This window comes from Natrix helvetica (assembly GCF_964273705.1).
Source record: "Natrix helvetica genome assembly, chromosome: 5".
Classification (NCBI taxonomy): domain Eukaryota; kingdom Metazoa; phylum Chordata; class Lepidosauria; order Squamata; family Natricidae; genus Natrix; species Natrix helvetica.
This window is the reverse complement of record NC_138551.1, coordinates 68,190,394-68,217,228: the sequence shown is the minus strand read 5'-3', so window position 1 is coordinate 68,217,228 and position 26,835 is coordinate 68,190,394. Positions and strand designations below refer to the sequence as shown.

Genomic DNA, 26,835 nt, shown 5'->3' with positions numbered 1-26,835 from the left:
ACACAGATGATAGACAGTGTTCTGTGTGAAATATGTCAATCTCTTAAAGGACAAAAAAATATAGAACTACTTTTTAATTAGAGCTAGTAAAATTCCTCATTTGGATTTTAATAACTTTGATTTTATGTTTCAAGTATTTATTTCTACACCTCAATTGATATTATAAAGATTAATAATGTTAAAACTTATATTTTATACAAACATAATCTAAAACATTTCCTATAAAACATCTTGTTTTTTTATGCTTAGAAGAGAAAAAAATCAAAATAAAACTTTGAATTTTAAGTTTAGCTCAATAAGATCATTTGATATTGAATATGGTGATGATTTAAATCACAATGATGTAGTATAGGTATTTTATCCATAAGCATATATAAATTTTGCTTTAACCACAGGCTTTAATTGATTTCCAAACAATTAACTTTCTTAATTCATTGCTTATACACATCTGCTTTTAATACCTTTTTATTCTTAGCTGCCACTATAATCACTTGCAAATACCCAATTATTTATCAAATAATCACCGTTTATCACTTTCAAACAAATAACCACTTATTTATTTATTTAGGAATTGTGTGCCATCTTATTATCCCGGTCTTCTCTAATTCCTCTGTTGTACTGGAAATGTTTGTTTGAAAAAAAAATATGTGTGGCAGTTTATATAATCCAAATGCAACAATTTAAAGAAGGTAATTAGGATATTATAAACAATTCAAATTAAACCAAATAATTTGTTCTGTTTGATTTTGGAAGACAACACTGCAATCTAGATAATTTGCATTTTATAGCATGAGCTTGACTTAAACTAATTCAGGTCAAATACATGGATCATGACCCTGAACTTGAACCAGAAACATAGGAAGCAACCTCAATCAGAACAAGAAAAGCATTTTAATTTTCAAACTGAATCTAGCCGTATTTTCTCAGCTATAAGCGCTTTCTGTGCATATTCTCTTTGCTGTCGACTCTTTACTGTAATTTATGGACCTGCTTTTATTTTTATGCATACATAAACACACCTGCCAACTATTCCCAATTGGCTGGGAAAGTCAGGGCAGTGGGAATCATTCTGTTTGAAAAATTCATCATAAGAAATCCAGACATGGCAACAGAGAGGACAAAGCATAGCAACAGAGAGGACTGAAAGTGCACTCAAGAGCCAAATTAGTTGGACTCCATGGCACATTGATGAAACACGGACTTCCTTATTGTAAATCTCTAGGCAGAGAGATAGGAATTGGAAGCAACCAAGTGGGATACTTTGAGGGCCTTGATACAGAGAGGCTAGTTTTGCTATAATGCTAATCATATAAGGTCAGCTGCTGTAACCAGCATATTTATATTATATTAAGAATACTAGTTCAGGGATTTTTATTTTTAATGGACGCTTAGATCTTGTTAGAAGAATAAGGCCTAAATTAAGAAATTACGATAACAGGAAGAAACTCTAGCAATTAATACTCTACCAGTAAAAAAACAGATATAGCAATGTATATTAGCCTATGATTAGAAGGTGGCTGAATATGTCAACTTAAGCATTGGTGTTTATGTGTTGGAAGGGGACAAACTAGAAGAGAGGATCCTGACTTCCTGAGAGGATAAAAGATCTTGACTCCATTTATTTAAGCATTTATTACATTTATATGTCACCCATATCATTGACAAGTGACTCTGGGCAGAAATTTGAAGGGAATGTCACCATCAACTCCCCCCATGATTAGAGTTCTCCTACTCAGAACTTCCTTGGATTTCAACTTGATTTCTAGTTCAGTAAGCAATTCAGCTAGAATTTGCCACGTTGAATAAAAACAGCTATACATTATATGGTGTTCTTAGAAATTATTAAGAATTGAATGCATCTTGTATTCGAAACCAGAAATAATTTTTAGCTTCTGTGTGTTTACTTTACTTGCTTGTTACTTAGTAAAATTTTGATTTAGTGATTAAAGCTATGTGGTGAAATATACTGAGGAAATTTCCTATGTTTAGAAAAGAAATAACGAAGGAAAACAGCATGCTGATAGCTGAGCATCAACTCCCTGAAGCTGTCATCTTAGCAACTGGCAGGAAATGAAGGTTGCCATCTGTGATTGAATACCTAGGAGAGTTCTCTAAATAAAACAGGTACTGGATATGAGGATAAGTACTCTGAATGTCCTGCTATATTCTAGGTTCGGGTAGGTTAATGAGAAAAGTAGTAAGAGTTTATTTGTAACAGTGTCTCTTACCCAGAAGAGTATTGTATTTTTAATCTATCTAAGTATGCTAATTATAAGACTTGTTAATTTTAAAATAGTATCTAATTTTCAAAATTATATATTTACCTTTTACTCAAACCAAAACATAAGCATATATTCTCACATTCTACAGGTCATTATACATGCTTGCATTTTCTTGATCCAATCTTCAGAAATCAAGAACAGAGCGGGAAGCACCAAAACCAGTTACTTGCTTAGTCTGTGACTGTCCATTCATCTTTCTGAATGTCTGTCTATTTATTTTGTGCAATTTGTATAAAGGCATGAATGTAGAACACAGGAGAGCCATAGGGGGATTGTTCTCAAAGAGTTTTGCTTATGTGGAATGTGGAAACATAGCAAAATTGAAGCTTCTAGAAAGATCAATTCATTCTCTCTCAAGAAAGATTGTTCCCATGAGAATCACTTGAGGTAATGGCAGTCAAATAAAAACATGCCAGGAAAAGTTACCAGATCAAGCTGAGGCTTGCCAAGGCTTGTTAGAAAGTGTAACAGCGAACGAGAACTTGTATTTTGGAGCCATCAAATCAAATGAGGTACTTTACACAGTGGGCTTCCTGCTTCAAATTTTCTGGAACTGAAATACTGGTTTGCTAAAATCTGAGCTTCATAAATGTGTGAACAAGTGAAACTTTTAATGCAGAAAGTAACCAAAAGAATTGTAAGCCTGAATTTGTTTCTACACAGCCTGAGTTTTTGGATCAATAAAAAACAAATAGTGCTTGTGGTGTTACAAAGGCCTTTGCTACATCATTCCATTTAATAACCCCACTGTTTTAAGCTTATGGGAAGACAGCCTCCATCACAGAAAATACTAGTTCAGTTCCAATCATTAATATCTCATTGGGTTAGATTTTTATCTTTCTAAAGCTGTAACGAGCTGCATCAATAAGTCAATATGGAAGTTTGTAATGAATTATGAACAAGACATTATGCAAATATGTATCTCTACAGTATGTTCGTATCTCTGATGCTGGCAAATTGGCATCGCTATTATAAAAACGGTTACTGTTACAAGCATATACTTATATGCTACAAGCTGTTTGCTATCTGCAAATTCAGAAACATCTCTTTATTTAACAATTTTGGTGCTCTATTAGTGACAGAATTATTGTTTGGATCCAAAAACCAGTCAGTCAGTTAGTCAGTCTGTCTGTCTATCTATCTATCATCTATCTAATCTCATTTCAGCTTTATTTCGAATAATTCAGTGAAGCACATATCTCCTCCTATTTTTCCAACAATAACAATTCTGAGAGGATGTAAGATTGCGAGAGCTGGACTGAAAGAATGGATTAAACATGGATAAAATCTACGAAGAGAAGAGGGACAGAGAGAGGAAGGGAAACAATATGCAATTTCCAATAATTGCAACACAGTATGACTATAGACCTTGCTATATCAAAAATATTTGCATTCACAAAATCCTATTGGAAATGGAATTGTCTCTGTGGACATTCTCTTCCTGGAGGTGAGGTTGGCTCCCACTCTACAGCCTTGCTTGGGGTGCATGGAGAAGCACGCAACCATAGAGTAGGTTATTGCCCTAAAAGCTCTGCCACCACATTTTAATTCATTTTTAACATCACTTGATTCTTTTAAAATTTTATGTAATTTTTAAATGGTTTAACTATTTATTTGTACATCCCCTAAAGTAGAAATGTGAGGAACAGGAACAATTTTAAAATTTGATAAATAAAAATAAATAAACAAATATTTACATTCAGGGCACTGTAATTTATATGAGTTTTAAAATTGTGAAATTTTAAATAAAATCTGTAAATACTCCTCTAAAGCTAGAAAAAGCAAAGGCATGACAAATGTCTGAGATTTATTCATGGAATTCACATTAAAATTAATCTCAAAATTAGCTGTAAGAACTTTTATTATATATTTTTGTTGCAAGTTTTACAAAGAACATAAAAACTAACACAAACTAATAAAGAGTAAAAGCGGTAAATATATTTGCAGCAAATATAAGTACAATTACACAATTATCTCTTGCTTTTTTGATTTTTTGATTTTTGTTTTGATTTTTTGATTTTTTTTCTAATCATCAAACCAGCAAATAATAAATACTTCATTTTCTCTTTTATGCGAAAAAATTATAAAGAGCTTTCAATCAGTGATAAATATAGATATTGTTTCCCTCTAATCAAAGAGTTTAATGTAGCCATCATACCAATTTTCTATCATCACCACATTACAAGATTTTTAATATTATAGCAATATAATATTAAACTATTGTTAAAATGAGATTAAAATGAAGAGGAAAAACTGGAGGATTAAAATGGTGTTTTTAATGGTAATTTTGAACCATTTTGACTCCATTGATATGATGTAAGGTGAATGTTTGCTTTATACTTTAATTTTGGATTCTAACTTATGCTAAAAATATGATAAATACTTGAATCATAGTTTCAAATTTAATCTTTCATCATACTATGATTATTTGTCAACCTGTCTTGAGTTTTCTGAGCACCTCAAGTAATATTATGCTAATAAACTTTCAAGTTCCTATTCATGGTTTTTATCTGACATATAACTTACTTGTTAAGTATTTTGCATCTTTTAGCACTTGAAAAATTCTCCAGTTGTAATGACTCTTGGGTAAGAAAAGCAACAGCAAGATGAAAATAGTTGTTCCAAAGCTGGAAATTTTAAAAAATACAAACATTGTCAACATTTTAATACTGAATATATTGATACAGGTAAGTTAGCAAAAATGTAATTTATATTGTATATATTAATGTCAAGAAAACATCAAGCTACTGTATTTTTATTAACAGAATCTTTGTGTACTGTTGCATTGGGGGAGTTCCATGCTGGAGGTGGCTGCTAGATTGATGGTAGATTCTACCTCCCCAATTGCTCTCTGCTCTCTACCTGTCCATCTTTTGTTATAAACTTCTCTTTTGTTTACACTTCTGTTCATTTTTTCCTTTAGGTCACATAGAATCAGTGGTGGGTTCCTGCCGGATCGCACCGGATCGCACGCTCCCTTTCAGCGCTAAACCCGGAAGTACGGTCTTGCCCCACCCCTGGCGACGCGACGACGCTTGCCTGCGCTCCACCAGCTCGGCTGGGAACGGAGACGTTTCTCTGCTCAGCAATGTCTTCAGTGGAGTGGTGGCAGCCTGGCAGGCTGAGCCTGCGTCCCTTTCAGGCGCTCCGCTCCGCTGAGGAAACGTCTCCATTCCCAGCCGAGCTGGTGGAGTGCAGGCAAGCGTCGTCCCATCGCCAGGGGCGGGGCAAGACCGTACTTCCGGGTTTAGCGCCAAAAGGGAGCGCGCGATCCGGTGCGATCCGGCAGGAACCCACCACTGCATAGAATGGCTCCAGAGCAGGAAAGGCAGCAAATAAATTTAACAAATAAATATTGCTTTAAAAATGCACTTGCCTAGGGAATCAAAAATCAAGTAAAACAGAAAAGGAATGAGTATTTATTTATATTGTACTTAAAGTAAAAAAAAAAACCTTTAAAATCTTCTTAAATGTTCTTTGAGAGCTTCCCCAAAAAAGAGAAGTGTTCTTTATTGTTCTATTGAATACTAAGGGGGGGAAATCATATAGCATACAAGATTGAAGATGATATTTTAAGTTTGTTTTTTGAGCAAAATAAGGCTTTGCAAAGATTATTCAATGAAGCATCTGAGAAAATTATATGACATAAAACAAGTGACCTTATCTTTGCTTAATTAAAATAAAGAAATCCCAACTGGTTCTTGTTTTAGGGAACCTAGTTGCCTTCATGACTTCTCTTGAGTTTAAATCAGTTCCTGATTCCATTCTAAGTGATGATTATTACTGTTTTTTTTGAAATTCAAGACTACAACCCTAAAGATCAATTTGCTAACATACAAAACTGCGCGCTCTCTCTAAGTTGATTTGGTTAGAATAGACAGTTTGACCCATTAGTATTTGGATCTTGTTTGGTAGAAATATTTAATAGAATTTTCAAGATGAGGCTGCGGATTTTTGGGATGTCTTGGCTTGCAAAATCCACTTGGTGATTTTTGCACTTAAATGCCTTATTCATTGAGAAAAAAACCTGAGATACAGCAATTTAAATTTCTTATGAAGCCAAAAGTATGAAAAGCTTGAAATAATAGCATGGAGGAGTTCTGGGAAAGGAAAGGGAAGGCTTGAAGTCTGAAGAAGAACCCGCTTATATGAACATTAATATGGAGAAAAGACTTGAGGTAGACCACAAAAAAACCATACAGTCAAATATTCTTGTCTTAGAAATAAAATGTATAAAGATTAATGTACCATCACTAATATGCCAGTACATGGCAACTGGTTTAAAAAAAACCAGATTAGAAAAGCCAATTAAGTTCTTCTGAAATTTGGTTTATGGTATAATAACCTTTCAGAATTCTTCTTCTTAAATAATAAATGTGAAGAAACTGCATGGAGAACAGCTTTGGTGATTTCACATCCTCTCTTTATCCAGATAGGATTGAAGGAGCCAATCTACTTGTCAACTCTCTGTCTTTTGCTGCAAACATCAGCTCTACTTTTGGTGGAGCTATCTTCAATCCACCATTCTTCCCCAGAAGCAGGAATTCCTGGAGGATGAAAGAATCAGGAGCTGAGACATTTGCTCCAGCCACAAATGGAGCTTTTTGTATACTAATCTGATAGTATCTGAACTGGTTTTGTACTTAAATGTCTTTCCATTTGAAGTAAGGAATTTTTGTGAGTTTGTTTTCTATGGGAGAAATTATCCTCCTTTGTCATGTTAAATTTTAGACTTTTGTTTATCTTAGGATCCTGAATATTTCTTTATGTTTCTTAAATGTGGTTTTTAATCTAGTTAAAAATTGAGAGATGGAAAATTATTCGAATAGGACATGTTTGGGGTAATTCTCTTTGAATTTAACTGACATCTGAAAAGGAAAAAAAAAACTGTTATGGCTTTGATTACAATAGACATGCTATTTAAGCTTTTCTCCCTACATTTATTTTATCTATTCTAATCTGCTATCATTTAAATTGGCTTTATATTTAATTGTCTTTCTGTTTAAAGTGAAGGATATCTGTGTTCTTAAATAGTGAAACAATTTTTTAAATATTGATTTGTCTACAGTTAAGAGTTGAAATATGGAATATTGATTTGAATACGTTATTCTAATTATCAGCAAAAAATCCAACTGGATTGGAGAAGATGTTATTTATTGGTAACCATAAGTCAGAGTTCAGGTATGGGATGAAGACGAGGTGAAGAGATAGTGAATTTTTTTATACTTGTCATGAAAAAAGTGGGGATTGCTTTTTTAAGGGGCATATTTTCCTACTTTTTTCCTTGCCTTTTTGCATCTTCTTTCTCCTTTAGTCTATATTATCTTTTATCATTGTAATCAAACCTTTTAATAATATTATTATAAAAAACTTAAATAATGTGGATAAGTAAAATACAAATTGTCATTGTGTCCAAAATATATATAAACTCTATATATCTACAATATACAAATTATTAGTCTATCATAAATAATTACATACATACCATATCTTATGCCACATATAGATAGCACATTCAATGAGAATCTTTAAAAAAGAGGACCAGAGAAATATATATTGAGAAGGACTTTTAGAAATAAGGAAGACAATATTAAGTGTATGTTTTACCTGTAGCTCAAAGCTGGTTTGATCAAGGAATTTTTTGTTCAGCATATCTGCATACTGATTAATTGCTCGTAAAAAGACTCTGAAAGATCAGGAGAAAATTACATGATTACACATTTAAGACTTTAGTACCTTTGTAAGTTTGGCATTCCAATTAGTTATAAATCTAAAAAGTGCCAGGGAAATAGATGCTATAGCAATAATTTCAAAATATGTGCAATTTTACCACTATTAGGTATACAGAATTATATGCAGATATTTCAGAATCAATCAAGGAAATTAGCATATTTAGAATCTGATAAAAACAGGAAGCCTTTGGATGAATTCATTTCTCTTTACCATAAGCTCAAGAAAAGATAATAAACAATTCTATGTGCATATAAAGCAAAAAAAAATATTTGTTCCATAAAGCCATAAGTCTTCATTGTAAAGAATCAATAGCTGATGAACAGTGCTTTGAAAATTCTACTTGTCAAAAGCTTTTATCTTTCTGCATAATTTATGCATAGTTCATCAAAAAGGGTATAATTGGATAAAAATCTTCCAGAAAAGGATTTGCTTTCAGCAAGAACTATTCAGTAACATAATGTTAAGTGTAACTCCTTGGTCCTCAAATCGAAGCTTTCAGATCTACTTCACCACCCTGATGAGAAAACTGAAGTCCTGAGCCCCAAGCAAGGAGGCAACAAGTGCAGAGAATAATAGCAAGGGTAGATCACATTTCTACCTCTTCCTCACTACTGCTGCGGCAGGTCTGAGTTCCCCTGAGGCGGAATGGACTAGGCACAGCCAACTTGCTGCAGCCAACTGGCCATGGCCAACTCACTGCGGGACAACTTGCCACAGAATAATTTAACCATTCAATTTAATTATTTAAAATAAATAAATAAAAAAAAATTTGTCATTCACATTCCCATCCTTTCGTATCCTTTCTTTAATGATTCTGTTCCACCATTTCTTTGATATTAGTATAATTCTTGTCCCGCGACAAATTGGCCACAGTACATTGGCTTTTGTGAGCTGGCTGTGGTAAGTTGGCTGCAGCAAATTGTCATAGACCTCCCCCCCAAGGACTTTCCCTAACCTATCCAGATTCAGCAAAGCATCCATTCTGCTAAGCAAAAGAATAAAAAGCTGACAATGTCAGTAGAGAAGCGCAATAGCCTCTCCCTTTCTTTTTAAAAATCAAAGATACAAAGTGAAAGTGCCAAAACCTTTGCTTTCAAATGTTTCATCAGCAGATTGTTCAAATTGATGTTATTAACATGTCAATTAAAGTCTTGGTAAACTATCCTGACTTACTTTTTAAAAGGTATAAATAATACAACTCTGAGACATTAACTGAAAGCTTTGCAATCATAAAGAGTAGACTCTAAAAAAATTTCTGAATTATCTATCTGGTTTGCATAACAACTAATAGGATAAAGAGGAACCCACATTACGACAGAAATAATAAACTTAATTACTGCTTATACATTTCAATATTAATTAATAAGTTTAGAAACTGAAAATATATGACATTTCATAGTCTCTTGAAGAGAAGGGAACTCTTCCTACAATGGAATCGATAATCATTAGGTACATTTAAAGATTATCTGTTAGTATATGTCCTCTGAAAGTTATATCTGAATCTTTAAAAAATGCTTCCTTTTCAGCTAGTTCATTATTTTTGAAAGAGGTATAAGTATACATATATATCACTGTTCAGAAAATTTTATTCTACTAATAAAAAATTATTAAGATACAAAGCAGCCATACTGAGTTGGACAATTGCTGGATTCATGCATCACTCTTAAGTAAAAGCAAGCCAGAATTTGTATGTACAATGTTGTATGTACATTGTACAATATGTTGCACAATCATGGCTTATAAATAACAACTTCGTATTCCATATAGCATACTAAGCCATGACCAAGAAATTCTATGAGATATAGTATAAAGTAGTGGCACATAACAGTATAGAGTAGTATAGCATAATCACTTCATGTTGGCATATTATTTCTCGTCATGAGGATGGCACACACTGAAAAACTTACCTAAAATATAGATGAGTATTTGAAATGATCAGGTGGAAACTGATATAAAACTAATCTGTTAGATATTAACATATATCGCAGCAAGTCTCCACTCAGGTCCGCCGCTAGGGCGGGAACCAGGTATCATTCTGATTGGTCGAGAGGCGTACTCAATCCCTATAAAAGGGGAACCCTCAGACCACAGAGGAAGCTGGATCACTATTACTATTAATAAAGAGCTGTTAAGTTACTACGTGTCCGGAGTCTGTTCTCTCGTTGCCCAAATCTAACATTGGCAACGAAGGTGGGATCGAGAGACAGATAGGACGAAGCTACCTCCAGAATCCCAGGATTCGATCCAGCCCAGGAATTCGGCAGAAATTCCGGCAGCCATCTCACGACATCGCAGCGCGGGAAATTCAACGCAGAGAAGATGGCGAAGCACACTCCTCCTGCTCCATTCGACCCAATGAGCGACCATTGGAAGTCCTACATGATCCGGTTCGAGTGTTTTCTCGAAGCGAACGAATACACGGGAATAACAGACTCCCGTAAGAAAAACATTTTCCTCAGCTACTGTGGGCGAGAGGTTTTTGAGACGGCCAGAGACCTCTCCGAACCAACACCAATTCAAGCGGTATCATGGACGGCGCTACAACAGACTTTGCAAACACACTACGCGCCCAAACCTTCCCGCCATGTTTGCCGACAAGAGTTCAACACGAGGAACCAGAAGGCGGGAGAATCAATCAACCAATATGTTGCAGCACTAGGGAAAGCAGCGACTCACTGCGAGTTCAGGGATCTGGACGAACAAATCCTGGCAAGACTCGTTTGTGGGTTAAAGGACATTTCTCTACAAAAACGGCTGTTGGCAAATCCCAATTTAACCCTACAAATAGCGCTAAATGAAGCAAGGGCGTCCGAGTCAGCAGATAGATCTTCCGAGACTATACAACGCGGGTTCAGCGCGATCCAATCGGGATCCAGACACGCCAGAGTTCACTATGAGGACACCGAACCAGAGTTCGAGGATCCCAAAGTAGAGGACAGTCACCTGATGAGGAGCAGTCACATGAGACCTGGGGGTAAACCCGGATTCCGCTTGCCACCCTGAGCAATCTGCGGAGGGAACCACCCCCGGTCTACCTGTCGGTTCAGGAACATTTTTTGTTCGCACTACGACAAACTTGGGCACATCGCAAGGGTGTGCTGGAGCGAAGTCCCTGCCTCACAACGGCAGCCTCCCATGTACCGCCAACAGAAGCCCAACCCAGGGGCTTGGCGAAAGCAAAAAGGGCGCCCAGAGAGAACCCCAAGAGAGTTTACCCAGAGAGAGTATCCACAAAGAGCTGAAGGGGGATATTCCCAGAGAGATTACACACAAAGAGCTGAGCGATCGTATTACCAGAACGCTGAGCGAGAGTATTCCCAGGATACCGATGCTGAGATAGAGTTGACCCAGAGAGAGCAATTGCGAACCTATCTCACCACGATAGGTCAGGTCCGCACCAAGCGGCCTAAAAAGCTGAAAGTCACCGTCCTCCTGGAGGACTCTCCTTGCGAGCTGGAAGTTGATACAGGATCGTCCCTAACGATCATTTCATGGTCCGCCATGAAAAAGGCTATCCCTAGCCTCAAAAAGAGCCAACTACGCACACTAGACATCCTGCTACGAGACTACCAGGGGAACAGGGTCCCCATCGTGGGCCAAGGCACGTTCCGAATACAGTTCAAGGACATCGTAGCCCAGCTGCCAGTAACCGTCGCCAGCGCGCCATTACAAAACCTTCTAGGATTGGATTGGTTTGGAGCCCTGGGGTTGGAAGTCACCGGAATCAACGCCGTGGAGAACAGCAGCGCTGAACAGATTTTTAAGGAGTTCGAGGATGTGTTCAGCCCCGGTCTTGGTAAGTATGTGGGTAAACCTATTTCATTCAATCTAGACCCAAACGTGGCGCCAATCCGACTTAAACCAAGAAGAGTGCCTTTTGCGCTCCGCCCCAAAATAGACAAAGAAATCAACAAACTAGTAGAGCAAGGGATCCTTGAACCGGTGGATCACGCGCGCTGGGAAACCCCCATCGTGACCCCAGTTAAACCAGACGGGTCAGTCTGCATCTGCGCGGACTATAAATGCACAATTAATGTCGCGCTACAACAAAGCGCATATCCTGTGCCAGTAGTCCAACACTTATTGCACTCGTTGGGGCCAGGAAAGATATTTGCAAAATTAGACATGGCACAAGCGTATCAGCAGCTGCCTGTGGATAGCGCCACGGCGGAGGCCCAAACTATAGTGACGCACAGAGGCGCATTCAAATGTAACCGGTTACAATTCGGTGTGAGTATTGCCCCCGGTCTGTTCCAGAGCGTCATGGAACGGTTATTGCAAGGGATACCAGGAGTCGTCCCATATTTTGACGACATTTTGGTGTCCGCTGCAAACGAGGAGCAACTATTAAAAAGAGTCAGAACTGTTTTGGCCAGAATCAGAGAGAAGGGTCTCCGCCTCAAAAAAGAGAAATGCCAAATTAACGTGCCTAGCGTAGAATTCCTGGGATATAAGATCGATGGTCTGGGCATACACCCTACATCGAAGAAAATTAAGGCGATCCAGGATGCCTCCACACCACGAAATCAGACCAAGTTGCAGGCCTTCCTCGGACTACTTAACTTCTACAGCATTTTTCTGAGACAGAAAGCGACCGTTGCTGAACCACTACATCGACTCCTCGCCAAGAACGCAACATGGAGATGGGGACGTTCCGAAGCAGCCGCTTTTGCCGCAGTCAAGCGCCTGCTCACCACCGACTCGCTACTAGTGCAATACAGCCAGACGCTACCACTGGTATTGACCTGCGATGCATCACCATTCGGCGTCGGCACAGTTCTCAGCCACCGCATGCCAAACGGGAACGAAGCGCCCATCACCTTCTATTCAAGGACTCTTTCATCAGCCGAGAGGAACTACAGCCAGATGGACAGAGAAGCGTTAGCCGCTGTAGCTGGAGTCAAACGCTTTCACGAATACCTCTACGGCCGCGATTTCGAACTCATTACGGACCATAAACCGCTGTTGGGACTTTTGGCGGGAAACCGCCCCACACCAGTTTCACTCTCTCCACGCATGACCAGGTGGACTGTTTTCCTGGCAGCGTATTCCTACAAATTGATACATCGACCGGGCTCCACTCTAGGGCATGCAGACACACTCAGCCGTTGCCCATTTCCAGAACTTTTGCCAGACCCCACTCCCGAGGTACCGGTTTTATTAATTGACTGTTTGGACTCAGGACCTGTTTCTTCCTGCGATGTTGCCAGATTCTCTTCTAGGGACAATGTAATAAAACAAGTTCAAACTTGGGTTTGGAGGGGGTGGCCCAAGGGAAACGTGGGGCCGGAATTTTAACTGTTTTGGGCGAAACGTGATGAGCTATCAGTGTTACAGGGTTGTTTGTTGTGGGGGGATCGAGTTGTTATTCCATATGCTTTGAGAAGAAATGTTTTAGAAGTGTTACATGTTGGGCATCCGGGAATCGTTAGAATGAAGGCGTTAGCAAGGAGCTACATTTGGTGGCCAAATATGGACAAAGAGATAGAGGAATGGGTGGCCACTTGTAATCCGTGCCAAGAGTCTAGACCAGCACCCCCTGAAGCAACCGCCACGGAATGGGAGAAGCCGAAAGCACCCTGGTCGCGAATACACATTGATTTCGCAGGGCCAGTCCAGGGACAAACATTCCTTATAGTTGTGGATGCATACTCCAAATGGCTAGAAGTAGTCCTAATGACTTCAATCACGGCAGAGGCAGTCATTAAGGTACTACGGCGACTTTTCGCCACTCATGGCCTGCCCGACCTCCTGGTTTCCGATAACGGGCCTCAATTCACGGCCATGCAATTTGAAACATATTTAGCAAGTCAGGGAATTCGGCATGCCCTTGTCGCGCCATTCCATCCGGCATCGAACGGACAGGCGGAGAGAATGGTGCAATCTGCAAAAGAGGCCCTCACTAGGATGGGTCCAGGTGATTGGCAAACACGCATTGATCATTACCTCTTAATTCAGCACATTACCCCCAGCGCAACGACAGGTAGGAGCCCTGCTGAATTGCTCATGGGCCGCCGTCTACGGTCTCACCTGGACTGTCTTCACCCAAATTACTCTGCCACATCGCCCCCAGACTCTACAAGCAAAATTCGGAGTTTTAGCATAGGGGATTCGGTATACGCCCACAACTATGCAGGGGGAACATTGTGGATGCCGGCAACGGTAATTGGTATCACGGGTCCACGATCATATTTGCTGGAGCTAGAAGATGGAAGGAACTGGAAAAGGCACATAGATCAACTCCGGGGTCACCTTGGACACTCAGAACTACGATCCGGAAACGAGGACTATTTGCCAGCGCAAAGTCAGCAACCCGAGAGCCCAAACATAGAAGAACACAACACATTGGAACCCAGGGTAGAACCAGCGGTCGATGGCGAATCGGAACAGCTCCCAAACGAGGAAAGCCTTCAGACCCCCAACTGCGAAACAGGGAGAGCAGAACACGCCGATCCCGAAACCACTCCAGTTCAACCCGAACTACGACGATCCACTCGTGTAAGACAAAAACCAACATACTTAAAAGACTTTGTTACTAACAGGAACGCTCCATCTAAGAAGGGAGGGGTGTTAGATATTAACATATATCGCAGCAAGTCTCCACTCAGGTCCGCCGCTAGGGCGGGAACCAGGTATCATTCTGATTGGTTGAGAGGCGTACCCGATCCCTATAAAAGGCGAACCCTCAGACCACAGAGGAAGCTGGATCACTATTACTATTAATAAAGAGCTGTTAAGTCACTACATGTCCGGAGTCTGTTCTCTCGTTGCCCAAATCTAACATAATCCTTTAAATACAATTAAAGATGACATGCAAAGCAAGATAGTTCAAGCCGTGATTTGTCATAACTGTGAAGATTATGTCTTAAATCAGCAATCTCAGAAAATTAGAATATTGTGAAAAGGTGCAATATTCTAGGCTCAAAGTGTCCCACTCTAATCAGCTAATTAAGCCCTAACACTTGCAAAGGGTTCCTGAGCCTTTAAATGGTCTCTCAGTCTGGTTCAGTAGGAATCACAATCATGGGAAAGACTGCTCACCTGACAGTTGTGCAGAAAACCATCATTGTCACCCTCCATAAGGAGGGAAAGCCTCAAAAGGTAATTGCAAAAGAAGTTGGATGTCCCCAAAGTGCTGTATCAAAGCACATTAATAGAAAGTTATATGGAAGGGAAAAGTGTGGAAGAAAAAGGTGCACAAGCAGCAGGGATGACCGCAGCCTGGAGAGGATTGTCAGGAAAAGGCCATTCAAAAGTGTTGGGGACTTTCACAAGGAGTGGATTGAGACTGAAGTCAGTGCATCAAGAGCCACCACACACAGACGGATCCTGGACATGGGCTTCAAATGTCGTATTTCTCTTGTTAAGCCGCTCCTGAACAACAAACAACGTCAGAAGCATCTTATCTGGCCTAAAGAAAAACAGAACTGGTCTGTTGCTCAGTGGCCCAAAGTCCTCTTTTCTGATGAGAGCAACTTTTGCATCTCATTTGGAAACCAAGGACACAGAGTATGGAGGAAGAATGGAGAGGCACACACTGCAAGATGCTTGAAGTCCTGTGTGAAGTTTCCACAGTCTGTATTAATTTTGGGAGCCATGTCATCTGCTGGTGTTGGTCCACTGTGCTTCATTAAGTCCAGGATCAACGCAGCCGTCTACCAGGAGATTTTGGAGCACTTCATGCTTCCTTCCGCAGATGAGCTTTATGGGGATACTGACTTCATTTTCCAGCAGGACTTGACACCTGCCCACACTGCCAAAAGCACCAAAACCTGGTTCAATGACTGTGGGATTACTGTGCTTGATTGGCCAGCAAACTCACCTGACCTGAACCCCATAGAGAATCTATGGGGCATTGCCAAGAGAAAGATGAGAGACATGAGACCGAACAATGCAGAAGAGCTGAAGGCCACTATTGAAGCATCCTGGTCTTCCATAACACCTCAGCAGTGCCACAGGCTGATAGCTTCCATGCCACGCCGCATTGAGGCAGTAATTGCTGCAGAAGAGGCCCAAACCAAGTACTGAGTACTTATGCATGCTTATACTTTTCAGGGGTCCAATATTGTTCTATGTACAATCCTTGTTTTGTTGATTGCATTAATATTCTAATTTTCTGAGATTGTGGATTTGAGGTTTTCATGAGCTGTAAGCCATAATCATCACAATTATGACAAATCACTGCTTGAACTATCTTGCTTTGCATGTCATGAGTCTATCTCATATATTAGTTTCACTCTTTAAGTTGCATTACTGAAATAAATGAACTTTTGCACAATATTCTAATTTTTTGAGTTTCACCTGTATTTTTTTCCGCTAGAAACCATAAAAAAACACACATTCAGAATAATGGGATCGCTTTACAACCGCTGTAAAATATGACTGAAATATGGGTCCAGTCCCATGAATGCCTTGACTTACAACTGCAATGACCAAATTTCTAGTCCCAATTGTGATGATAAGTTTAAGATGAAAAGTTAAAGTCAATTATGATATCTCACCACCTTATAGACGATTTCTCCAAAACACATAGACACACACACACACACACAGACACTGAAGTTTTCATCCTGTTTCTGCCACTTTGTTCTTGATTAAGCCCCAAAATATAAACAAAACTCCTTGCCCAGAGGACAAATGCTTGAAAGTAAAGAAAAAGGGTGTTGGTACTTACCTGATCCATTTCCAGCACTGTCTGCCTCATAAGTATTCTCAGACTAATGTAGCAGAATAGATTCTACACCTGTATTATAATTTTGATTATAATGCTAGAGTAGAAAGAGCAAGATCTTTTTCTCCCTAGTGGTGGAGGCAGCATCCAAGCTGGGTTAACCTTCATCCAATCATATTGAGGACTGAGTCTGGTAACATTGTTAAGCTCCGCCCCTGTTGCTAGGGCAGACCCCGCTTTTGACGAAGAAAAAACCCAGACCCCGTGCGTCATCGTCAACAGTTGTAATATACCTGCACTCCGGACATCCAGTTGCACCCCTCTGCTATGCCATTAATCTCATCTGACCATCCTTACCGCGTCATAACCAAGATGACAACCCATTAATTCCTTTTTTTTAAATTAGTATTATATTTTATGCAACAGGTAAACAGCAAAAGTAAAAACAGTAACACACAAGGTATGACCAATGATCAAGTCCCAATCAGGGAGGGGCTGATGCTGCCTCCACCCTAGGAGAAGAGGCATCTCAGGTAAGTACCAACGCCCTTTCTCCCTAGTGGTGGAGGCAGCATCCAGGCTGGGATGTACCAAAGCAGTACTTGTCCCAGGGAGGGTCTAAGACTGTGGCGATGAAGCATTAGCCCCAACCATCGACTGCAGCACCCTGCGACCAAAGGCCGCCTCTGCTGACGCAAAGGAATCCATCTTATAGTTCCTAATGAAAGCATTAGGTGTAGCCCAGGTGGCAGCCCTACAGATTTCTTGTAAGGAAGCTTGAGCCGCCCACGCTGTGGAAATTGATGCGCTTCTAGTGGAATGCACAGTGATCCAAAGCGGTCAGTCTGGGGCCTCTGTTTGGAGGAGTAGCCTCCCTGATGCCTGTATCCCTGGCTCCCATAGTCCGCCCCCCAAAAGGAGGAACCATAGTCTTGGTTCCGAAAGGATGAACCCTGGTCTGCGCCTCGAAAGGACGAACACCTGGGGTATGGCGTTTGGTGATTGAAGCCCTTCTTAGGAGCTGAGGGGAGAACCTTCTGCTTCTCTTTATTCTCCACCAGGAATGAATCCAAAGCATCCCCAAAGAGGGAGCTGCCCTTGAATGGAGCCAAGGCCAATTTCCACTTGTGGCGTGCATCAGCCTGCCACTGCCGCAGCCACAGGAGTCTTCAGGATGCCACCGAAGAAGCCATGGCTCTGGGGCGAATCTGGTGGAAGTTAAAGTCGCATCCAAAGCGAACTGGATTGCTCCACTAGCTTCGCAATGTCCTGGTGAGCTCTTATGTCAGGAATAGGGACACGCTGTTGCAGCTCTTGGAGCCAAAGGATACATGGTCGCGTGAAAAATGATGCTGTAGTAGCGGCCTTGACCGCCCAAGCTGCGGTCTGATGCCCTCTTTGCAGAGTGAGATCAGCCTTTTTCTCCTCCGGCTTTAGGACATCCTCTGGAGCCCCTGGCATATGAGCTGGTGTGTAGAGGGCGATCACTGGGGTATCTATTGTGGGAACAGACAGAAACTGTGCCAGTTTGTTAGCGACGTTAAAGAATTTTTAATCTGAGGCCGAGGGACTAGGATCCGATGTGGGAGCCGCCCACTGCCATTGGATCAAATCCACAAAGAGCTTTGGCATTGGTATTGTCTCGGCTGACAGAGTCTGTTCAAAATATATAAGGATTCTGCACTAACCACAGTTGGCCGGGGAGTGGCAGTTGCCTGCTGAGTCCCAATTTTTGATGCTGATTTAGCTTTGTACAGCAAAGAGGGAAAAAGAGCCGGAGGGAATAGTCCAGAAAAGGCTTTTTGTTCAGCTTCCCTTCCCTCATCTTCAGAAAGCTCAGCCTCTTTGAGCTCTCCTTCCTCTGATTCGGAGGATTGATCTTGTTCCTCCTGGTCAGACACAACCCGGTATGTGAGTGGCACCACTGGGGTTGGCGCTGGCTGTGGCATGACTGTGGCAGTTGCCTGTCTTAGTGACAGGGCCTCTCTCTGCTGTAAACCAGCTGCGAAGCCCTGAGAAATGGCAATGATGTCCTGAAAATTTGGTAGGAACGTGAAAGATGCCAGGCCCAAGTGCGGTGCAGCAGAAGTAGAAGGAAGTGAGTCCAATCTCTGGACAGTAGGTGGCAGCATATCACCACTGCCAAGCATGGAGACCTGAGGCTCCTGAGATGACCCCCATATATTAGAGACATCAATTGGGAAAATGGGAATAAGAGGGGTTTCCCTATTCAGCCTGTTACCAGGAGAAAGTAACAATGACAATTGCCCCTGGGCTTGGTGTGACTTGTCAGTTGTCTGAGGAGAAGGAGTCTTTTTACTGGCTGCCTTCCTGTGAATACGCTCCAGAACTTTTTCTTTTTGTTGCTCATAATGTGAACTGGAGGTTTCTTTTGACTTTTTTGATGTTGCTGCAGCCTTTGCAGATGTTTTCTTTTTAATGGTGGCTGATCCCCTGCCTTCAGATGTGGAAGGCTGAGGGGGGGATTGAGTCACCAAGCCCACTTTGGCTGGACGGATGGCTTGTGCCTCCTCATGTCTGCCCGAAGCTGCAGAGGCATCTGCTGGAACGGCGGCTGCCATATTGGGCACTTTGACAGCGGTTTGAAATGGCGATTCGCGCCCTTTTGAAATGGCTGCGAAGCCCATTCTTACAACAATTGGCTAGGGGAAGATAGTACGCTGCCTCTTTACCCGCTCTGTAGTCGGAATCAAGACCTTTGCGTTCCCTTCTGGGTCGCTCTGCGGCCGTTCAAGTTGTTTTTCTTTTCTTTTGAAAAGTTTTTTTCCCCCTCTCCTTTGAAACTGCCGCTGTTCGCCGCTCAACTGCTTGCCAGGAGTGGCGGACCATTTCCCAGAGTCAATCTTATTGTCCAGACAGGGAAAAAAGATAGCTCCCCAAGCGCGCTGTTAGAAAGTAAAAATGGATTCCCTGCGTGATTGGTAAAGTGGGAAGGTGCAGCTGAGACAATGACAGCCGCGCTTGAAATGGTTACCTCAGCAGACGTTAGCCTTTGCGCCCTGACAGGGCTTAGAGGCTCTGACCCACTAAATGTTTGGCCGCTAAGGACCTTAGAGCTGTTGGGTCTCTGCGCTGTAGTTCTTGCCAGTAATAACTCCGATTACTCACAATCCACAACTTTTTAAAGCTGAAACACGAGCCTTTTTAGACCGGAGATAAGCGATAACACAGCCTTCCTCATCGAGGGACTGAGTCAAAAGCTGGGTCTACCTAGCAACAGAGGCAGAGCTTAACAATGTTACCAGCCTCAGTCCTCAATATGATTGGATGAAGGTTAACCCAGCCTGGATGCTGTCTCCACCACTAGGGAGAAAAAGATCTTGCTCTTTCTACTCTAGCATTATAATCAAAATTATAATACAGGTGTAGAATCTGTTCTGCTACATTAGTCTGAGAATACTTATGAGGCAGACAGTGCTGGAAATGGATCACTAATGCTGGAACAAGAACAAAATCTTCTGAAGCTTTAGGTAATTTTGTGACTGAGCCACGCAAAAGCTGACATATTTTCATATTTTAACAGGAGGGAGAACATAGTTTTTTAGAAGCAAGAAAGGGTATGTTAAAGTAATTCTGGAGAGGATGTATTCTAGCAACTAGTGGGGAGTTGGCTCTACATAGCAGTATCTGCTTTTTCAGGGAAAGAATGCATATGCTCCTTCCTGAGGAAGACTGTAAAAATGCAATTGTTTCATCTATTTCCCAACCTTTTCTTTCTAGGTGCTGGGATGTATTACAGCAGGGGTCCTGGAAGACAGAGATTATCTAGATCAGGTTTCCCAACCCCCAGGCTGTGGCCCACTATCAGACCCGGGCCTATTCGGAATTGGGCTACGTGAGTGGCTGACCAGAGCGGGTGCATGCATAGCTCAACTTGCGTGAGTGACCAGTCTCCCGTGCATGTGTGCCAGCCCACTACTCCTGCAAGGGCTGCATGTGTGTGCTGGCCACCATTCTCATGGCCCAGTTCCCTCTTCCCTCAGTGGGCCGCCAAGCTGCAAAGGTTGGGGATTGCTGATGTAGACCATTCAGAATGGTTTCAAACTGGGGCATGATAACGAGGCAGCACTGATGAGCTTTGGTAGAGTTGGAACAGAGGCCAAACATTCTGGCTCTGTTTATCTTTCTCAATATTATTGATCATGGTAATTTTCTGGACCACCTATGAGATTAGGAATGGAGTAATCACAATGTTCTGTAGCACTTCTTTCTCGATGACTGGGACAGAATAGTTTTGATAGTGATAACAGATCAAGTGAGAAACTTTGTCGTACATAAGGTATTTCAAAGCTTGACACTCTCTGCCCACTTATTTAAAATCCTCCCAAAGTTGCCGAGGGAGATCATCCATCAATTTAGTATCTAATATCATCAGATGAGATCCAGATGTACTGTATATCTTGCTCGTCGAGTAATCCTGTAAGGTCTTGACTATGGAGATTTGGATTTGGAAGAACAGGCTCAGTCCTGTAAACATAATGGCTGTGGTTGTTTAGATTGTCACATATTGAGAGATCCATGACATGATAGCAGTGTTCTGATATCCCAAGGGTTGCCACAAAGAAGAGGGAGTCAAGCTATTCTCCAAAGCACCTGTGTGAATGCATGACAGTAGTTTGGTTCAGGCCTTGTTGAAGCTGAAACGAAAGTAGGCCATAAGAATGTGACCTTTAACATACATAGCGTTTGTATAGGTTGTTGGTTAACTGCAAATATCTAACTGTGTATACGATGCATTATTAGGGATGTTTTTGAAAACCCCTTAACTGCTACATACCTATTAATTGTTTTCTTGTGGAAAATTGCTGAATGTACTTCCTTGTATGTGTCCACTCCCCCACCTTAAAGAAACTGCTTAATAAAAGGGTCTGTGCAGAACATGTCAAGAGGAATGTAGCCATACATCCTCCAGGCACTCTGTGCTTGCCTACCTCGAGCTAACTCTTTGTGTGGTGTCTTAATTTGCGGCCTTCGTCCACGTGTGGACCCTCCAAATTCCCGGTGAGGACCGGGGCTCGTTCTCCCACCCAAGGGAGAACCCTGAAGGCCCAGACAGGCGAATCCGGACTCGAGTATGTCGCGAACCTTGCAGCGACATCTGGGGGCTCGTCCAGTCCTGTCTTGGCGTCTTCATGGGCACGATCGTTGTCTAGCGGTGTGCTCTCCTTCACTCCTGTGAACTTACCCGGCCGGACGCGCCACTGTGCACATGTAAGTCATGGGCTCCTCGGGCTCAAAAGTTTCTGCTCATCACCGAGAGGAACTTTTCGCTCTCGTGAAGCGTACTAATTCTCTCCAAAAGATTAACAGCATCACTGTCTATCCGCTTTCTCGAAAATCTATCGCTTACTCTCTATCCTAATTCTCCTTCAGCTGTTTCTTTTGTTCCTAATCCTTCTCCTTCGGACGTAACCCCGAAGGTTTCACCACCTCCTTATGAGGCCCCCAAAGTCTCAGTCGCTTCCTCCGCTCCCCTGGTGGAGACTTCTGCTTCTTTTCCTACTGAAACTCCTACTGACTTTCCTGACGTAAGATCCACGGGCTGGCTCCTTTTCTGCCTTTGTTGCCTTGTATGTATGTATGAAATGAAGGAAGTTCCTACTAAAGGTTTGCCTTCAACCTGAGTAAAAACCCTCTGCACATTTTTCTGACCAACCTACTCTATTAGTCCTAAAGTAAAAACCTGGCCTCCAGAAGGCAGTTTTGATTTAGATTTTGTCAACAAATTTGCTGATTTTTTGGCCACCATCAGATGAATCAAGGGCCCCACCCAGATGCAAATGATGTGTTAATGAAAGTCTCCATACATCTTGGATCTTTAAAAATATGCCAGCATGAGCCAACCTAGAACCCTGGCTGAATGCAAACAATGTGTGGACAAACATCTCTGTACATTGTTTTTATACATCTTGATATTTAAAAATGCCAGCGCGTGCTGGGATATCAAGATAGGATTTGGATCTTTAAAACTTAGCCAGCGTCTGCTGGCAGATCCAAATTAAGAAACGAACACCCCAGGGCAGAGACAGGCATTAACAATCTAGTGCGTGATCATCTCCAGACCTGGAGGGAAGTTGAGATCCTTTAATAATAGAAAATGGAGCTCGTTGGCTTCTGTACAGCTCCCTGAAGTAATTGTAATAACTGCCTTGCAAGAAGAAAGAATGAAATGGGATTTTTATATGTGAAATTAATGATTGTAGTGCAAATGTGAGTAGGTTGATGGTAAAAGTTGGTATGAATGTAGTTTGATTCCCTTTTATATAAAGGATGGTATGTGTGTGTATGCATGTGTGTTATCATTTCCAAATTGTTTGGCATGAGCAAGCATGAAGGTTTGATTGCAGTATGAATGTGAATATGTGTCCCCCATGCCCCAGGGAGTGATAAGTGAATGGCTTCAGAGGTCCACGTGATTGCCTGTGTGAATTTCCCCCTCCCCCCACCCACTCTTCCTTCTGGGTCATTCTTTGGAGGGAAGCAGGAGGAGCGGGGAGAATGAGTGTTTGCTCATTTTTACCATGAGTGTGTGTATGAAACGCCCCAGTGATATCTGTGAATGCCTCTAAGAGCAGTTGGTCAATGGAACGGCTTGCCTCCAGGGGTTGTGAATGGCCCAACACTGGAGGTCTTTGAGAGGATGTTGAATGGTTATTTGTTTGAGATGGTATAGGTTTCCTGCCTAGGCAGGGGGTTGGATTGAAGGACCTCTAGGGTCCCTTCCAACTCTGTTATTGTATTGTATTGTATTGTATTGTATTGTATGAATTGTAGATAGTTTTAATAAAGCATGACTGCATAAAATGTTATAGTCTTTTTTGTTCCAACCTTTTTTGTTTGAAAGGAGTTATTTTGCTAATTAATTTATGGCAGCTATTGGGGAATCTTTGTTTGGATTTGTCCGTTTTTGTCTGCCGCTATCTAAAGTTTTTTATTTGATTTATTTTTTCTTTTTTGTGTGCCCTTGCCACAGTTCAAAAGATTAATGAGATTTTGAGCATTCCATTTGTGGTTTGCGTAACTTGTCAGCTAATTCTTTTGATGTTTTTTTTTTAAAGACAACAGACTCCATTTTAAAATGTTTTGCCATTTTTTTAGGCAGTTAAATTAATAACCTTGGGTTTTTTTGTAGAAATTGGACTGATTTTATTAACATTATTTTTTCTATTCCAAAATTTGATTTTTTTATTTTATTTTCAAAATAAAATTTTTTTTCAGTGTCTTTTATTTGACTATGTGGTCTGTATGACTTTTTTGCTTGCCTATTGTTCTCAATTCTTTGCTTTCATAAGACTGTTTTTTTTTTTGGATGGAAGATGAAATTGTTTATAAGGACTCTTATGAAAGTTTCCTACCTTGCAATATTGTTGTTTTTGTAACACTACAAATTGTTTTTTGCTATTTTATTTTTTCACATCTTTTTTTAATAAGCTTTTTAACTATATTTCTGACTTTTATTATGTGTGTCAATTTATTTTTAATTTTTTAGAAACTATGTTTTTTTTTCTTTAGATTTATTTTTGATTATTTTTTTTCTCATCAAAATGCCTGGGGACTGGCACAATTTTGCCATATGCCACTCAACCAGGCCAAGCAAATTGTTTTATTTTGTTCCCAGTGTTTTGGGGCATCCCCCTCTGGGGACAAAGAAGTTCATTTTTATGATTTGGCCTCTAATCACTATGGCAAATGGATGTCACCTATGTTTTCTTTTTTTTGGCTCCTTAGAAATAAATTCATTTATTTAGTTAGGGGGTTGGACTAGAACACCTCCAAGGTTTTTTCCAACTCTACTATTCTATTATTATTGTATTATCTATTTTTAATTTTTGGCCACATTTTTTTTTCCAGCCTTTATTGCCTTGGGCAAACTTTTTTAAAAAAAAAACTGACAATGGCCTGGCCTATTTTTCATTGGCCTTTTTGTAATTTTGTACTAATTGCACCAGTTTTAATTTTTGGGGTTTTTCCTTATAATTCCACAGGTTAAGCCATTGTGGAACGTGTTAATTGGTCCTTCAGGGACTGTTTTTTCAAACATATAAAAAAGGAGGGATTTTGGGTACCTAGTAATTTGGTGTACCCCAATTTGGCTAATTTGGCATAGGTAACATAATAGATTTAAAAAGTTTGTTTGCCTCCCCCGCAAGGGGGACGAGGATATGCTGTGCTTGTTTTTACAGATTTTTATGGATTCTAGTACGTGATGTTTGTCTAGACAAGAATATTGTCGTACCAGTTCCCAAATCCAGTTCCAGAGATGACCAAGGTGACTTTACAGACAGCACAGTGGCCAATACGATCTTGCCAAAACAGCTGTCCAGTGATATGAAAAACCAAAAACCACCAAAGCAGTGCTGAAACAACAACACGACAACTTATGTGCTGCCATTTTTGCCAAGTTTTTAGTCATCATTAGTCATCATTTGTTTATGTTTACTTGTTTTGTCATCTCACCAAAAAACTCATTTGAACAGTGACTGCAATAAAAATCTATGGGTGCAACTAACATTACACACACTGACTTGAACTGTACATGAAACATTTGCTTTTTATATGCTTGGATCCTGTTTGAATTTTGCCTGCAGTAATTCAACACTTCATTGGTTCGAATTATAAGACTATCTTTCATTGAGGATTAATTGCTTATGATCCTCCCTCTGATGCAATTGCTTTGTATATATTGATAGTAGCAGTTCCTAAAAATGTAACATGTGTTAAAGTAGTTAACTGTATATTTTTAAGTAATAAGCCTTATTGTCTCTTATTTCTTCCTCCTATTTTGCTCTTAATAACAGTCATGCCTTTCCTAATGCTGATCCGGAGTGTTGGATGTGCCTTTTTTTTTTTTTCCAACCACCATTTTATGAGGCCATAGGTTCTGCCGTACCTTTTCAATCTATGGTTGCTCTCCAGAATTCTCTTACTTCACTATCTGAAGTTGTTTTACAGAATAGAAGAGGATTGGATTTGTTATTTTTGAAACAGGGCGGCTTATGTGTAGCTTTAAAAGAAGAATGCTGTTTTTATACTGATAGTTCAGGCATTGTGCTTGATTCTATGGCAGAATTAAATACCCGATTGAAAGATAGAGAGTCAGAACGCTCCAAGTTTCACACATGGTATCAAGGAATGTTTAACTTTTCTCCATGGCTTACAACTTTGCTTTCAGCCCTTATAGGTCCTTTGATTTTGATTTTGATTGCTTGTATCATTGGTCCTTGTGTTATGGGAAAACTGCTCAGGTTTTTGCGTACTCGCCTGGGTGATATAGATAAAGAAGTTGATGCTACTCGCAAAGATTTAAACCTACTGCAACACTTGTTACCCTCCTCGCATGACACCTGCAAACAACCGTTGTTAACATTTTCGGATTCAGACTCCGATACAGAAAGTGAGCTTCAATTCCCGGATAAGGTGAATGGTTCTTCTCACTGCCTGCCGGAGGGTGGGCTGTTAGAGGAACGCATAGCCTTGGAGGGATATTGACCTCCTTTTAAAACAAAAACAGAGGAGATGTGAATGCATGACAGTAGTTTGGTTCAGGCCTTGTTGAAGCTGAAACGAAAGTAGGCCATAAGAATGTGACCTTTAACATACATAGCGTTTGTATAGGTTGTTGGTTAACTGCAAATATCTAACTGTGTATACGATGCATTATTAGGGATGTTTTTGAAAACCCCTTAACTGCTACATACCTATTAATTGTTTTCTTGTGGAAAATTGCTGAATGTACTTCCTTGTATGTGTCCACTCCCCCACCTTAAAGAAACTGCTTAATAAAAGGGTCTGTGCAGAACATGTCAAGAGGAATGTAGCCATACATCCTCCAGGCACTCTGTGCTTGCCTACCTCGAGCTAACTCTTTGTGTGGTGTCTTAATTTGCGGCCTTCGTCCACGTGTGGACCCTCCAAATTCCTGGTGAGGACCGGGGCTCGTTCTCCCACCCAAGGGAGAACCCTGAAGGCCCAGACAGGCGAATCCGGACTCGAGTATGTCGCGAACCTTGCAGCGACACACCTGAGGACAGGACAAGAAGGAATGGATGGAAACTAATCAAGGCGAGAAGCAACCTAAAACTAAGGGGAAATTTCCTAACCATGAAGATAATTAACCAGTGGAACAGA

General features: G+C 40.8%; 1 protein-coding gene across 1 annotated transcript in view; it reads right to left on the bottom strand.

Annotated features, from left to right (window-relative positions):
- DOCK1 (dedicator of cytokinesis 1) overlaps positions 1-26,835 on the bottom strand; it is a 459,011-nt gene that overhangs the window by 121,111 nt on the left and 311,065 nt on the right. Inside the window, exons 30-31 of the mRNA XM_081954827.1 lie at positions 7,890-7,968; positions 4,809-4,909 (exon numbers count right to left, since the gene is read on the bottom strand). Coding sequence (XP_081810953.1) covers positions 4,809-4,909; positions 7,890-7,968 — 180 coding nt within the window. The remainder of the gene's footprint in view (positions 1-4,808; positions 4,910-7,889; positions 7,969-26,835) is intronic.